Source organism: Netta rufina (assembly GCF_964035555.1).
Source record: "Netta rufina genome assembly, chromosome: 3".
Classification (NCBI taxonomy): Eukaryota; Metazoa; Chordata; class Aves; order Anseriformes; family Anatidae; genus Netta; species Netta rufina.
Window position 1 is genome coordinate 18,274,330 of NC_140125.1, and position 16,635 is coordinate 18,290,964.

Below are 16,635 nucleotides of genomic sequence, written 5' to 3' on the forward strand. Positions count from 1 at the left end.
CCACCTCGCTACAGCCTCCTTTGAGGTACCTATAGAGAGCAATAAGGTCGCCCCTGAGCCTACTTTTCTCCAGGCTGAACAAGCCCAGCTCCCTCAGCCGCTCCTCACAAGACTTTTTCTCCAGACCTCTCACCAGCTTCGTCGCCCTTCTCTGGACTCGCTCAAGCAGTCCTATGTCCTAGTTCTTGCCTACGTCCTTACCCTTTCTTGTTTCTGACTCCCATTGTTCGCTTCCCACTGCTTTCCTCCTCCTTCCACCCTACATTAGCTTCCCTCACCTCAGCCCTCTCCCCTCCATCCATCCCGCCTGGCCCTGGCTGTTCCCTCACAAGAAGCACTGCAGCATCTCCCACCACAACCCCCGCTGCCCTGCTCCTGCACAGCATCCCCTGAACCGCCTCTCCACTCAGGGGCACCTCAGCCCTCCCATCCCAAACACCAGTGCCATGCCCCTGAGGTAACGGCTTTCCTCACACCAGCACTCTCCTCAGCCTTTCCTCCTAAATAGGTCCCATCAGGTTATGGTACAGATGACTACTTCAATTAAATTAATGAGACAATTGGAGACCCATTTTCAGTTATAAATGTTGTGGCATTGCTGTAAGTATGTTACCAGAACCTTGACAGCTTTGCTGTAGCTCCAAATCTTCCTCTTATGTCCTGAACAATTATAAAATCAGCATCTTTCTTGAGGGGCAATTGGATTTATTTTCAGTATGTGTAAGTGTACTTTTCCAAAACGTATTTTCAGAAGAGCTAAACCACCTAGCCTAATATTCCCCTGCACCAAAATTGTTTGCTTGAGGCTGTGCTCATGTAGAAAAATTAGGCCTAAATAACTACCATTCAGCAAACAGGTAGTCTTCTGAAAGGCAATCATAATGCCAGAAGTGAGGTGATAAAACCACATCAGCCCAAAATAGATGGGATTACTTCTCTTTGTACATACAGATGAGTATGGATAAGGCAGATAATGGCACAAGAAGATTTAAAAACAAACAAAACAAAACAAAACAAAAAAACATACTTTTATGAACATCTGGAGAGGAGATGAGCTCAAGGAACCTCATTACCACCTTCAAAAGAGATAATAACGCCTGTTAAACTGTAATTGCTGTGTGTTGAAGTGCTTCATTCTCACTCTTCTGGGCTAGTTACACCTTAAGCAGTTTGCTCCAGGCAGTTCTACAGAACTGCAGTCTCCCATTTACAGAAAGCCACCACCTAAACCTGCCACTAGCGTTCTTTGTGGTGAGCACAGCTCATGAGAAACCTTCATGCCATGACATCTGCTCTACAATATTTCACTGGATCCTTTGAGCTTCACCTTTCCTCTGAGCTTTGGCTATTTCTTTAACCCCTGTGTTCTGCACACTGGCTGATCCACACAAGTCTGACTGTAGACCATCAGCCTATTAGGAAAGGTGGTTGCTTCCTCATGCTGTTGCTAGCAGAAATCTTGCTGCTTTCTCTCTTGTACACCAGGAGGGATGAGGAGTGTAGCTGTTAGGCACATGGTGGATGGTAAACATATGCGAATCTAGACCTTCGTTACTTTTGTTGCCTTTTTATGCATAATGACCGTACACAGAAATTTTCATACTTTATTTTTCAGTTAAGAAAACGGATGCCCTTTAAACACTGAAACACTAAAAAAAATAAATCCTGTTTCATTAACAGTTAATTAGTATTCAACGGTGTGATCAGTGGCAGCAATAATACTTTTGAATTTTTAGGAATGTCACCAGAAAATTTTGTGACTGGTGTACGTATGTGTGCACACATACAGTGCAACAGAAGTCTAAGATAATATTAATGGGATAAAAATAGTTTGTTAATGTAAGCTGGAAAACAGAAAATGTGGCTGTTACCTTGTAAAGGACCTTTTAACTTTCTTGTATGCAGTTTTTTATTCAGACCAACTTGCCACAGCCATCCCTCTACTTTGCAGTCACCTGAATGTGTAAGGATTCTGCAGTGCATTTAGGGCTTAATAGAGGGAAAACAAAAACATCTTAAATGTATCAAGTTTTTACATGCTGTAACTTGATAAGCGTTGCCTTTAACATTATACATCACCTCCTTTATCTACCACCTTCTCCCTTGTGTGTCTGCCATTGCACTGTTAAGAAATAAGAACAAAGGGTTTTTAAAAAGTCCATAAAACTCCTGTGGAGATGAACCCACTATTCCCTGTGTGTGAGCCTCTCTACAGCATGCCTGACTACCTGTATGCCTAACAACGGATCTTTGTAACGCCAAACTGCAGTCTCGGATGGAGGTTGCTAAAATTCAGTATCAGTTGTAAAGCTGGGGCAGCAGAGCTTCTAGCATTTTTAGTTACCTATATTTTTTTTGCAGGGCTACTTCAAGTAGTCTATAATTCAAAGCCTCTGTGTTTTACGGCAATCAACGTCCAAAAGGTAAAGATGCAAATACATGTATACATTTCAGGAACAGTGCTATTTGTCTTACCAAATTTATTATGGTTTTTGATGAGGGTAACAGGCATGCTATCATCAACAGACCCTACGTACCCTGTGCCTTCACTTTGTAGTCGTGGAAACTATGCTTAGGGATTACATACATCTTTGTAAGAAATTTTTATGACCTTTATTGGTCATGTTTTCTCAAGCCTTTTATTTGCATGTCCTCTTCTAAAAAGTCTCTCATTAGTTTTGCATAAGCATTTATTTAATTTTGCTCAGCAATAATAATAATGTTAATATATTACATATATAAGTGCATACTAGCATCACTCATAAGAAAGTAATAGATCCGCACCTGCCTATACAAGCACTGTTTTCCCATGTTGTACATACAAACTGAGATAAATATCTCTTTCGTTCATTCTCAGATTATTTAACAAATCTACAGTCTGGCCTTTATGTCCTGTACATTAAAAGAGAAGGAATGTGGTATCACAACATTGTGTAGAACTTTAGATTTAGGAAACATGCTCCTTCACTGAAGGAAGTTAATGAATTAAGCACATAAAAGTATTAAAATATTTACTTTGTCAAAACCAGATGCAATAGAAAATTGCTTTTTAACTTTGCTGACAACTTTTGAAGTACTGAAATAAAGAATGCTTAATATTTTGCTACTTAATGTCTTAGCATTTTCCCATAACAATTTTGCCAGCAGTTCAAAAGTGCTCTGTAAAGAAACATCATATGCCTATGCATAGAGTTGACATTATCTGATTGTCATGGGTTTATATGACAAGGTTTCGGTAGCAGGGAGCTACTGGGGTGGCTTCTGTGAGAAGAATCCAGAAGTTGCCCCACGTTAGATACGGCCAGTTTCAGCCAGCTCCACAAGGGACTTGCTGCTGCCCAGAGTTGAGCCAGTAAGCAATGCTGTTTATGCCTCTGCGAGCACATATTGAAGAAAAAAAAAAAGAAAAAATACTGGACAACAGCAGCTGGGAGACGGAGGAGTGCGAAGCAGCCCTGCAGCCCCCAAGGTCAGTGCAGAAAGAGGGCAGGAGGTGCTCCAGGCAGGCAGCAGCAGTTCCCCTGCGGCCTGTGGAGAGGCCCCTGGTGGAGCAGGCTGTCCCCCTGCAGCCCATGGGTCCCACATGGAGCAGATCTCCACGCTGCAGCCCCCCCATGGGTGGAGGAGCCCCCGGTGGAGCAGGTGGATGTGGCCTGGAGGAGGCTGCGGCCCATGGAGAGCCCCCGCAGGAGCAGGCCCCGGGCCGGAGCTGCAGCCCGTGGAGAAGAGCCCACGCAGGCACAGGGGGTCTGGGGAAAGCTGCCACCTGTGGGGGACCTGTGCTGGAGCAGTTTGCTCCTGGGGGATGGACCCCGTGGTACAGAGACACGTGGGAGCAGTGCATGAAGAGCTGCTGCCTATGGGAAGCTCCTGCAGGCTCAGCTGGGAAAGGACAGCGTCCTGTCCCCATGTGAAGCAGGGGCAGAGAGTGACTGGGAAGGAGAAGCAGAGATAAAGCATCAGGGACTGACCACAGCCCCAACTCCCCCTCATTCCCCATGTTCTTAGTTTTAGTTTGTTTCTCACTTCTCTAGCTTCTTAATAACAGATAATTTCTAGATTCCCCCTATGCTGAGTCTGTTTTGCCCGTGACGGTAACTGTTGAGTGATGTCCCTGTCCTTATCTCAGCCCTTGAGCACTTTTTGTCATATTTTCCTCCCTCTTTCCCTTTGAGGGGGGGAAGTGAGAAAGCAGTCACAGCATAGCTCAACTGTCTACCAGAGTAAAACCACCACACTGATATTGGCTTTTTTTTTTTTTTAATAAAAATTCAGTACATTAGCCTTCTCTAGATACAGAAAGTTATAAAACACAGCAGAACAGCTCTTTTCACCCTTATTATTTTCCATTTCTCCATACATATACACTCCCATGCAGCTGTATTACACAAGTAGTGTTTAGTAAACAAAACAGGACAAAACAAAAACCTATAGAGATCAATAAAAGTACTTAGGATAGGAAACCAGGGAAAAGCCCACTACTCAATCAGTTGTAATTAACAGCTGTTTTGAGGTAAGCAGCAGTTTACTTGTACCATAGGAACTGACTTTAGAAACAGACATGGTAAAATTAATCTGAAAAAAAATAAAATCAAAATGCCTTCCTCTACTGTAGAAAAAAATGTTTTTGAACAAACTGGGACAACCTCCATGCCACACAGCAGGCACATACCAGTCAAGTCAGCACATGTGTAGCACCAGCTCAGCCACAGCACATGGCACCTCTTCCCATCCCACAGGCCAAAAATAGAGCATGAAAAAGGGATGGGGAGTCTAGGGAGAAGAGGAAAAACTGGCATATCCATGGGGAGAAGAAAGGCATGGTAATGATGGCATATTGTAGACATTAAAGAAAACATAAGATTGCACGTGACTCAACAAAAGACAGCCTTACTGAAAACTAGACTTCATTTAACAGCTTATAAAATAGTATTAAATTTAGCATGGCTCAGCAGATTGCCTTTACACCATGGAAGAAAGGGAGTGGCATGTACTGGCAAAGAGAGAATGCCCTGTAGAAACTGTCACCAACCATACACCCACCAAAAGGCAGAAAGGCATTCCTGTAAATTCCCTACAACTAGATTTTTGTGCTTAGCAAGCCCAGCAGCTTGACAGAGCAAACTGATGGGAATGCCTCTGCTTACCAAAATTTGGCCAAACCCGTGGGCTGCAGCAGCTCAGTGCACCTGTGTTCATAGCACTAGGTGATAGAAACCTTGAAGAAATGATCAGCACCGGTAACAAGCCTGCATTTTCAACATCTAACACAGTAACTAACACAAGCATGATAGCTACCATGTTGTCTGGAAGCAGAAGGTATACTGGTGACCTGTAACATAATTACAGTCAACTTCCTTGTTGTAAGCTGGGGACATACACAAGCTCTCTAATAGGCTATGTTCCACATTTAATTTTATGAACACAGTATGCAGTTTAGCCTACTTTTCCTGTTTTAGGGAGGGGGAACAAAAACATTGCATTAATAAACAGATTTGTCATTCCATTCCTTATCTTGTATCTCATTATTTCTTTGGCAACAGGAGTTACAGCATTTCCTTTATAAATCAGATGCTGGATGGACCATCTATTTACATGCTAGCTAGTATACATTACATAGGATTATTGACTGCCAAAGCAAACTATTTTATGCCAAGCTTAGGGAGGTAGATAGCCTTTTAAAGTCTGGTCAGACTCCATGACAGAAAACAGTAATAAAAACAGAAACTGAGTCTGTGAACGGTGTAAGAGCTCTAGCTCTTTTCCAGCTCTGAGATCAGTTGCCAACACTCTCCACCTACCCCTGATTAAAGGCTTGTTTTATTACAAATCCATACACACCACTTGAAAGAGCAGTCTACAGGTTCCTGAAATTACTATGTTCAGAGCATGTTTATTTTTTAATACAATCAATCCACATTATCATTTCACTCCTGTTGCACATGGGTAGTGGAAAATAAAGCATTAAATTTACTTTAAAGAAAAAGATTCAGGCTATCAAGAAATTAGATACCTGTTATTTGAGCTTCTGAAATATTTTCACCTATTCTAAGATTGCTTGCTTTAAGCATTACACTACTGAATTGAAAAGCATGATAGTTTACCAAATCATCATTTCAACATGGAATAATTAAAAGCCTGTTTCAAAGTTTTATTAGTTTGTCATAAAAAACTTACAGTAAGTTCAAATATGTACAAATAGTCATAAAAACAAAGCCATGTTCAGTTACTTATACATGAGCCAAATATTCATGACATGGCTACAAAAAAAGTCTTCAAAAAACTCCCACAAGGTTAAAACAACCATTAAAAGTTTATGTTTCAAAAGCCCAGTAGCAGCAATTGACAGCTCATTTCATTACAAAAATCAGGGGGTAGTAGTTAACTTTGACTTGAATAAAATTGTATGTTTAAGATTTAACTCTCAACAAATAGTGAAAGTAGTAGCATGGTTGTCAGTCTAGGCTTTGTTTTAACAATCATTAAGCAAGCACAATTGCCTCCCCATACAAGGAATATTAACTCTTAAGATCCATGCCTCCACTGTTTGTTTTCTTCTTGGTTGAATCTTACTTGGTGTTCAGCTGATTTAGTTATGCGTTCAGTCCTCTATGCATTTCATTCATTTCCTTCACCTGGGGGAGGAGGAAATAGGTTGAGAAACATCAACATTTGTGCTACTTAACAGGAGAACCCAGAAATCAATAACTTTACTCCAGATTTTCATCAGCAAGAGGTAATTGTCAGCTACAAAATTTGGATTCCTCTAGGAATACTCTGTACCTGGGGCTGAAACACTATACACCTTAGCACAATTCCATTGTGAAGTAGCACATCAATAGGAACTGCAAGGCCCTTGCAGTTGAAGCTGAAGACCCCTGAAGATCTCCACATCTCCATAATAAAACAAGACTATCAATGCTTCCTGTGGATTGCACAGCCCTGGCTATAGAAATGTAAAAACAGTACTTGCCTCCAGCACCTCCCCCCTCCCAAATCCTGGGAAAGACATCAGATTGCCAGTTGCCTTTGAAACTAACATGCAGAGCCAACATGGTGAACTATACAGAGATCTAAACTGGTTACAAAATTTCAATCCCCACCACCACACTCCAACATATCTGAAGCACCCAAAGCAAGCTATTAAACTCCCGCAGAAACTTTTAAGTTTAGGTTCTAACCAACCTCCCCCAAATTCCCCCATATATCATCAAAAAAAATTACCTCTGCTTTCACGTACTTCCCTTTCTTCCTTCTTGTGAGAACCTGTAAGGAAAGAAAGAGTAAAGGAAGGACAGATTAATTGTTAAGTTTAAGTCTTGATTTACATTTCACTTTATCTGTTTGGCACTCTGAACTTGAAACTGTCCATTCCCCATCCTTCCAGATTTAACAGGCTCTCTGCCACTCTTGACTACCTTAAACCAGGAGGCAAGACAGGTACTTCCTCCACCTAAATGTGTTTTCTTAATACTTCACTTTCCATGCGACACCCTTCTGTCACAACCCAAATCAGTGACAGTCCATCCATGAATTCCTCTCTACTCCAGAGTCTCAAAGAAAGCCCACAAACAGCTAGTTTACAGAGGCAGACTTTCTATCAGAGTCCAACTACCTTGGTGTATTATTCCCCAAATTACACTGATACCCACCCTGCCTGGCAGCTTTGTTAGAACTTACCAGAACAACAATTCCAGCAACTATTGCTATTATCACTATTACAATGACAGCAATGACGCCAGGAGTCAGAGACTTCATGGAAAACTCCGGTGCTATTTCATCAACATAGTAGACCGCTACTGCTTTGTCAAGCTGTACCACTTCATTATCAATGCTGACATTCAGTCTGTTGTTAAGAAAGATGGAATCGCCTTTTACCTAAGGACAGATAACAAAAGAGACTTACTAGTTCACCTTGTAATAGGCATTCTTCTATGCATTACAATTGTTTATCTTGCTTTTGCCAGAATATTTTATGACCATCAAACGCAATGCCATACATATTTAGTCTTTGGAAGACTCTACCCATGACACTTACATCTTTTTCAACGTAGTAGGCCACATCAGCTATATCCACTTCTCCAGCAGATTTGTCTGAGGAATTTTGCTTCAGATCAATAAAAATGTAAGGGTTCTCATACTGGGAAAGAAGACAGTATGAAATTAAAGCGGTTAATTTAGACCCAACTACTAAATATGCAGCAAAATACAATCTGACTTGAGGTAACATTCTCAATCAAGTTTATGGTACTTCTAAAGCAAAGTTTTTATAGAACAACTCAAATTTCACATTTTTGATAAAGCAAAGTGAATTCATATATGAACTAGGAAGACAGACGTAATTTTTCAATTCAGATAGTTATTTGCTTGTGTTCAATAAGTTAAGCTATTTTGCAAGCCTCCATTAAGATCCGTACTTTATGCAACAAAACTTCAAAGTCACTGAAAGTTTTTAGTGAATTAGTCACAAAATAAAACATGTGCTTCTTACCGTGACATCGGCTATATAGCGCCCATTCAGCATATAACGTCTGGAAATTGTTTCTTTGAAGAATCTACAAGGATATTAAAACCGCAACTGTTAAAAGCGGTAGTATTTTTACACATCACTTTTTAGATAACTAGAACCCCCCACTACCTCCACCCCCATGTCTGTTTGTGGGGGATTGACCCTAGCTGACACCTATGCAAGCCAATCTCCAAGCAATAGCTACTTTGGAACCACCCTCTCCAAACCTTATTTATTGCTGAGCATGATGTTATATGATCTGGGATAGCTTGTTGGTCAATTCAGGTCAGCTGTCTTGGATGTTTCCCCTCCCAGCCTCCTGCCCATCCCTAACCTACTCACTGAGGCAGCAGAGGGAGAGACAGACAAGACCTTTACACTATAACTAACTGATTCTTATCAGCACTGTTTTGGTGACCAGTCTAACACAGCATTATATTGGCTGATACAAAGAAAATTAACTCCACCCCAGCCAGGCCCAGCATACTCATTAAGAGGTACCAGAGCTCTGTTAATTCCCAGCAGTGAAGTTGCACTTACTGCAAAACAAATAATTACTGCACTGGTGAAGATCAAAAGACTTCAAATAGTTTTGAGAGTTCACAAATACAGCAGAAACTTCTGTTCCAGCAATAAGCAAAAAAATCCTCACAGCTACAAGCACATTTTTCTTGCTATATGACCTTTGACAAGAAGAATTTTATTTAAGCCAAGAAATATAGCTAGCCTGACATTTTTTCTCCTACTTCTTTTATGAAGTCCCTCCTCTATCTCTCCGTCAGTTTCATTTTTGAGCAGTTTCACCCGATTATCTTCTTTACTATCTTGACTTGATTAAAAGGTACATTTCCACTTAAAAATGATGGTGATTCATTTCCATTTAAACCGTTAATTTCCAATAAAATTAAAGCAAGCTTTATGAAAAACCTATAGGTCACTTACAAGTCTTACAAAGAAATTAGTTCACACATTTGACAATGCTTTTAAACACTTGGTTGTTTAGAAGTACAGTAGGTCACTTACTTCTTCAGAGACTCAGTGTTCAGAGGAGTTTCTCTTTCAGCATGTTTCATTTTAACGATGATCCACCTGAAGTAATGAATATTCTTAAAAACACATGCATATAAACAGCGTACACCAAGAATCTAATCCCATGTGGGGGGTGAAGGTGAATGAAGCAGTGAGAGGGGGAAAAAAAAAATATATATATATATATGTATCTCCTCCCCTTTCCCCACAAATCTCATTGTTTCCAAAGGAAAAAGGCAGTAAACAAGTACTTATTGCTCCACGTTCATTCAGTCCCAGTGTATCACTCACACAGATAAATCCTCTGTAAGGCAGAACCTAATACAGGAATGCTTTTAGGTCACAGCACGCCCTGCTGAAAAGACTTACGTTGTTCTGACTAATTGATTGCACTTCAAGTCTGTGTCATGTTTGTCAGTTCTTCTAACACCAGCTGTATTCACACACCAACAGGTGGTTCCATTGCACTGCTTTGCCTTGAAGACACCATTGTTTTCACACTCAGGATCATAAAGACCATCAGTATCTTCAAACGCATCTTTTGGCTTTTCACGACGACCTGATTTTGTGCTTTTTACTTCTGCTTTCATCAACAAGCATTTTGATGTCACTAAAAATAACCAGAAAGTCACATTTTACAATTTCAGACCATGCACACACAAAAACAAAACTCCATAAAGCCACATGGTTACTTCAGAAGCAACTGCATTTGAAGCCATTTCAAGGAAGATCAGATACCAAAGATGTAGGTAATAAATAAAGCCAATATGGTTTGGAGTATATCAGCTTCTGAAGCCAAATGCAGAAGTCCAGGCAGTTTCGGTTTCTTCCGCCCAGAGAAAGATTTACAGGCTACCTCAAACCAAGAAGTAAGGCTTTTAGAAAAGGCTCTTTCACCCATAAATTCATAGGAAAAGTCACGATATGTGCTTAGAAGGAAGCAAAAAATTAATGTTTGAGAAATCCTCTTCGTTAGGCAAGGATCAGATAGTGAAAGAGATCAGGGAACTGGAGTCATGCACATAAGTTACGCAGCAGGAATCAGACGCGCTCATTGTTCATCGCCAGTTGACCTAGAAGACCAGGAAGAATCTTTTTTCCCTTCCCTTGCCGTCGTTATTTGCCAGGAGCTCTTTGCGCAGGGTCACATACCCCCTCTTACACGGTACCTGGCACTTTTATTTAGGATCCCCATAGTAGCGAGAGCTCCTAGGTTAAAACCCACAAAGGACAAGCGGGCTGTACTCACGAGTATCACAGTTGACGGTGACACCGGAGCCGATGGAGCTGCACTGGCAGACGCCGTTAACCAACATGCAGTCGGTGACACGCTTGTTTTTCTCGCAAACACAGTCTGGAAGAGACACACAGCCATGAGCGCGGATGCTCCCGAAGGCGAGGCCGGGCGGAGGCTGACCCCGCGGGCAAGGAGGGGAGCCACAGCCGCCCCTCACCCGCAGCCCCGCGGCTCCAGCGTAGGGCGAGAACTTTCCCCTCGAAGCCCCAGGACCGGCTCCGGCCCTTTTTTTGCTGCCGGGCACCCCAAACCGTGGGGAGAGCCGTCGGGGGAGAGGGACACGACGGACCGGGCACCCTCCCGCCCGCGGGCAGCCCCCGTTGAGGCGGGGGCGCCATTTTGTGGCGCTGCCAGGGGCCGGGCGGAGCGGGGCGCCCACCGCCCCGGTTCGTGGGGGCGGCTCCGCGGGGAACGAGCGGGGTCGCCCTCAGGGGGGTCGAGGGCCCCGTTTGGGGTTAGCGGGGAAGGCGTGGGGCGAGACGAGGGGCGCGGGGCAGGCACTCACCGTTCTGGGCGCAGGCAGCGGCGCAGAGCAGCAGCAGGAGCGCAGCCCCGCGGAGCGGCTCCATGGCTTCGGCCGGCGGTGGGGCGCGGAGAGGCCGGGGAGAAAGCCTCGGAGGAGCGGGTTTGGGGACAGAGAGGGAGAGAGAGCGCTGCGTGCGCGGCGGGGAGCGATGTGAGCCGCCCGACAGGTTCGGCAGGGGATGGCCGCGCCGCGCCCTCCTGGCTCCGGTTACACCTGCGAGGCGCAGAGGGCGGCAGCGGCACCTCCTCCCCGGGCAGCCGGGCGTTGTTAAACCGCCCCCTCCCCCCCGCACCTGGGCGAAACTGGATGGAGCAGGGCGAGCCCGAGCTCAGCGCCCTCCCTTTCCCTGCCCCGGCCCAAATATAGCCCCTTCCGGGGCGGCCGAGGGGAGCGCCCCGAGGTGCGGCCCGGAGGGAGGGAGAGGGGACGAAACCGCGCTGCCCCGGGCCGGCGGGGGGAGGAGGGGGTGGTGGCAGCAGGCAGCCGCCCCCGACGAGGAGAAACTGTTAGTCACCGGGAGAAGTCCCGGGAAGGCGCGTGTGTGTGTGTGTGTCCGAGTGTGTCTGGGGTTCCCCGGCCCTGCCTCGCCCTTTTGGTTCCCTCCCTGAGGTGTTTTGTGCCCCCCCCCGGGGGTCGCGCTGCCACCCCCTGCTCCCGCAGCCCCCCTCTGTCGGGCCGAGGAGCAGCGGTAGATAGCGATGTTTAATGATTAATTCTGCTCGGTGGTGCCTGCTGAACTCTTTTTCTATGAGCGTTTAACAGAAATCCCGATAATCCCGGAGTTAGTTTAGCAAAAAAAACCAGGCACCTGTCTATGCAGAGCACGCTTTCTCAAGGAATCGTTCTCCTATTTCCCCCCCCCCCCCTAAAACACTACTGTATATGCTTGGTTACTCCCCTTTAGGACTGCTCCGAAGCGAATCGCTCCGGCACGGGACTGTCTGCACTTTCCTCGTTGAGAAATCAAAGTCTTCGGTACCATGTCCCTGAGCAGTGCAGCTTACCAGGAACATGTGAAACTGTAGGTAGTGCAAAAGCCCTGGCAATGTTACAGAAGACGAAAGGTAGGGAAGCTTGCTGCTGGCTTTAGAATTACTCTCCCAAGTGGAAAAGGGATGCCAAAATGTAAAACAAAAAGAAGGTGTGGTACACCTTTTTTCTGAATCTTTTCTGAATGTATTAATTCAGCTTAAAAAAATCTTTCTGAAAGATATGCCAGTGTCCTGAAAACTAAGTTATTTTAGGAAAGGAGAAAAATAATGACATCTTGCATTTATGAGAAATCCGTATTTTCAAGGACAGTTGAAACTTCCTCTTACCAGTGTTGATATTCACTGTACAATACAAACACGTTGCCACTCCTTTTACATGCAAATCTCAGTTAATGAAACTGTTTAAAACCTTTGCATGTTCTGAAAGTAAGCACAGGCTAGCGGTCTGTGCCGTTTTGTCTCTATGTGAGCTGAGTCTGTGTTGCATCTCTGTTTTCATATTTACTGTAGTCCACAACGGCCCGCTGAAATTGAGAAGCTCTCTCTGATGGGTCTGAGTTAAATGACTGTTCTCTAAGTCTGCTCCTAGTACAGTCTGAATGAGACTTCTCCATTTTTATTTTATTTTTTTGTAATTCTTCTTGCAGTTTTGAGTGGCTTATTAATACTCTTCTGGTACAGTTTTCAATGACTCAAATTAACAGCATCATCTTAGCGAAGTGAAAACTTGGAAAGACTTTTAAAGTCTCTCACATGGACTTTTCACATTGTTGCTGTCAGATGATGGCATTCTGCAGAAAGATGAGCAGGATCAATAGGCTCAGAAATGCCTGTCTTATGGTAAATCTCTTTTTGTGTGTAAATGTATTGTTTTTTTCAAGATGAGGAGTTACCCTGTCATGTCAAATTGCCAAGCTGAACTACATCGACTTTAAAAACAGGGAACAGTACACTTAATGATAGGCTTTTGCCTTTTGTTTTGTTTTAATATTGTAACTTTATAGAAACAGGACAGAGTGAACACATGCTAATCCTTGTTCCCCTGGCCCTTGTTTGGGATAGGTAAACCTCTGTGCCTAGTATTAATAAACCAAGCCTTAGTCTGCAGTCTTGAAACCTCATAGTGGCTACTACTGAAAGTAAAGCTGCTTTTTCCACCACCTCCAAATACTGGACAAGTCTTTATTGTCAGTGTACAAAAAACAGTGTCTAAAGGTTGAATGGACTTCAACCTGGATATTTGTGTGGTCTGAAGAAGCCCATCGCAGTGTGTTTTGGCCTTGTAGTGTGACACATTAAGTGTTCCCTGAACTATCAGCGTTAGAAAGCCAAACCATAGCTAATGGAAAGATAGGTGCACCATGTTGCATTTGATTTGGCTCCAATTTGCGGGAACTGATGCAGGTCTCATTATCTTTAATTTCTCCAGTTTTCCAAATCGAAATAAATTCTTGTTTATACATGTGGATGTTGCTTATTATTTTGGAAATTGTGAGAGTTGCTCTTCACAATGTCATCCCCCAGCAAAGCAATGGGAGTGAAAAACCATTCTCAATTGCATTAGTTTTACTGTCTTTCCAGGTTATTTTGAGGGAAGCTTCTCTTAACCATAAGCCAGTGGAGCAGACATATGGTTAGAGAGATAAAACAATCCAGGTATTGAAATAGCTTAATTACAGAGACAACTCAGTGTCTGGGGCTTAGAGAGGAGTACCATTTTTGAACCTTTTGTAGTGATATAAAAGGCTTTTTTGGGGTGAAATGCATGACTTTGTTCAGTGGTGTTTCTAAAGTGACTTTTCCCAGTGTAATGCTCTCAAGGTAAGATCTTGCTTACTGGTTACAAACAGCAGAGTTTTATCAGCTGTTGGACATATCTCCTCTTAGCAAATAGCTGAATGCCAATTAGGCAGTGCAGTGTAGGATAGATGTGGTTTACACTTATGAAAGCATAATTACAGCTCAGACCAATTATAATTTAAATGCTACAAACACATTTCTGGTTCTTATATATGTATAAAATTGTTTTGATCACTAGGCTTTAGGGGATATGTAAGCTCATATTTGAGAAACTTGGGTGATCTGTGTTGTTCAACTTTTGCTCTCCAGTTCATATCTGCTCCAGATCTGTTTGGAGAATAAAGCTAGTTCAGTTCACTTAAGTATTACTTGAAGAACTGTGGATGCCAGTGGGAGACTTTCTGTTGACTCAGTGAACTGTGAATCAGGTCCGAGGAGATAAATTCAGCTCTTTCAGAAGCCAGTAAGAATTAGTGTGATAATGGGATCTGGCCTGTGTCTTTACAACGTAATTTGCAGGTGTTCCCTAGAACTTGGGTGAGTGGTCTTGTGACACTCCACAGGCACAGAAAAGGGATAAAATCTGCTTTCAGGGAAAGTTGCAAGAATCTATGAGTCACTCCTGAACTATCAGGAAATGATGCAAGGTGGGGCTGTGACATGTATTGTGGTCGGCAGATCGGAGAGATGAGTAGGGAGAAGATGATCGGTTTCATTGGAGTATTTGGCAATCCAGCTCTAACTGAGATTTTTCGGAGGCTCCAAACATGGTTGGTTTGGGCTGTGCTCTTCTGAAGATGTCCCTAAAAATAGGCCAAGTATTATGCCAAAGTGCAAAACAGTGCTATTAGTGTTTTCCCACAAAATTAATGCTTTTTGAAAATTCATGATGACTTTCAACTGGTTAAGGCCGATGAAGTTAGAAACAAGCAGAAACAGTCTTCTGCTCAAAAATGAAAACAGGCTTATTTATTTATTTATTTTTATGGTAGACATTGTTATATACATTGTCTACGTTACAGGCAATTATATGTTATGTATAAACTAAGGAAATTGTTATTAGGACACTTTAAGAATGTGTTCAATCAGGGTTTGTTTTTTTTTTTTTTTTTTGTTTGTTTGCAGACTATACTCTCTACATAGGATGGACCATAAGAAGGCCACTTGAAAGTACCATAGAAAGAGGACAATACTGAGAAATAATATATAATATCTTGTCCATGATGTGTTTCTGAAGATTCCAGACCTTCACAAACCAGTGTATGCTGCTGCTCAAAGAACTGTAATAACATCGCCATTTTTATTTCCTGCAGGACTGAAAAACACTACATAGCAGGTAAGTACTATTATCTTTTTATGAATAATGAGAACATCGAGAGTAACACAGAGCTTAAATGTTTTGGCCACGTGTAGCTGGTCAAATAAAGACCCAGTAAAAAAATAAATGAGCAACTGTGTCTTTTCTGCAAGACTGTCATAACTGCTTCTGAACACTGTAAAAAGATAGCTTATGTTTTGTGTATTTTTGGCCTGTTTATAGATCATGACATTTTTTTCTTTGAGTAGTAACGCAGTTTATAAATGTAACTGTTTATTTTGCTGAAATTTTTGTGCACACCGGAGATGAAAATCAGTGCAGAGGCAGTGGCAACAGTCATAAACCTGTCCTCAGCTTTAGATGCCTGCACCTTGGTTCTCCATCAAGCTTGGGCTGAAAGTAAGAGTACCTGAGGCATACAACTGTTGGTTCAGAGGTTTGTAAAAGTAGACAGGGTGTAGCCACTGGAGAGAGATGCTCATGCAATTAATGTGTGTTCTGTTAGTATCTTTGAGGATTATAGAAACCAACCTGTCTGATACATCATGGCATCCTCACCTTTCTGCTAGGGCTTAGTCTTAACCCCAGTGGGTGGGGTCACTAACAGGCTCGTCATCATCCCTCTCTTTACTGCCATGGAAATATGTCTTCATGGCTCTTATACCTACAGCATTTTCACAGCAGCTATTGTCAGTGTTCAAAGCTGCTTAAACTGTGTAGCATTAGAGGTAAAAAAAAAAATGAGTAAGTCTTCATCCAGCCTACTTTGTAGCAGAGAGTCAAGCACAGTAATCTCATACTGTGCCCAGTCCCTTAGTATACTCACTGCTTTCGTATAGTTTGGAAAGGGCTTAGAAGAAAATGTGACATCACAAGCTGTAGTCAGAGGAGCTCCATTTAAACTAAAATTGTTTCAGTTCTGGAATATTTTTTTTTCCCCTTTTAGCCATTACAGATGGAACTTTGTCAAAAGTTAAATTTATTAAAAACTATTTGAGAGTCCTAAATGGATTTTAACATGTTTTATTGTGTGACAACATCTCAGTGCTGTTCTAAGAACCAAAACAGATGGCTGTATGGACAGATAGCTGTCCAGTTTCTCAGTATGATGGTATTGGAAGGTACGTTAAGTACTTGGAGGTGTCTGCCATTAAGTTTCCTTGT

General features: G+C 42.7%; 1 protein-coding gene across 1 annotated transcript; it reads right to left on the reverse strand.

Annotated features, from left to right (window-relative positions):
* Positions 1-6,561: 6,561 nt before the first annotated feature.
* EPCAM (epithelial cell adhesion molecule) lies at positions 6,562-11,404 on the reverse strand (the record flags this gene model as incomplete). The annotated part of the gene is made up of 9 exons (XM_084285011.1): positions 6,562-6,635; positions 7,225-7,266; positions 7,681-7,878; positions 8,039-8,140; positions 8,492-8,555; positions 9,533-9,598; positions 9,908-10,148; positions 10,788-10,892; positions 11,341-11,404. 9 exons carry the CDS (start codon positions 11,402-11,404, stop codon positions 6,594-6,596), a joined length of 924 nt encoding a protein of 307 aa, XP_084141137.1. The 3' UTR covers positions 6,562-6,593.
* Between the last annotated feature and the right edge of the window lie 5,231 nt (positions 11,405-16,635).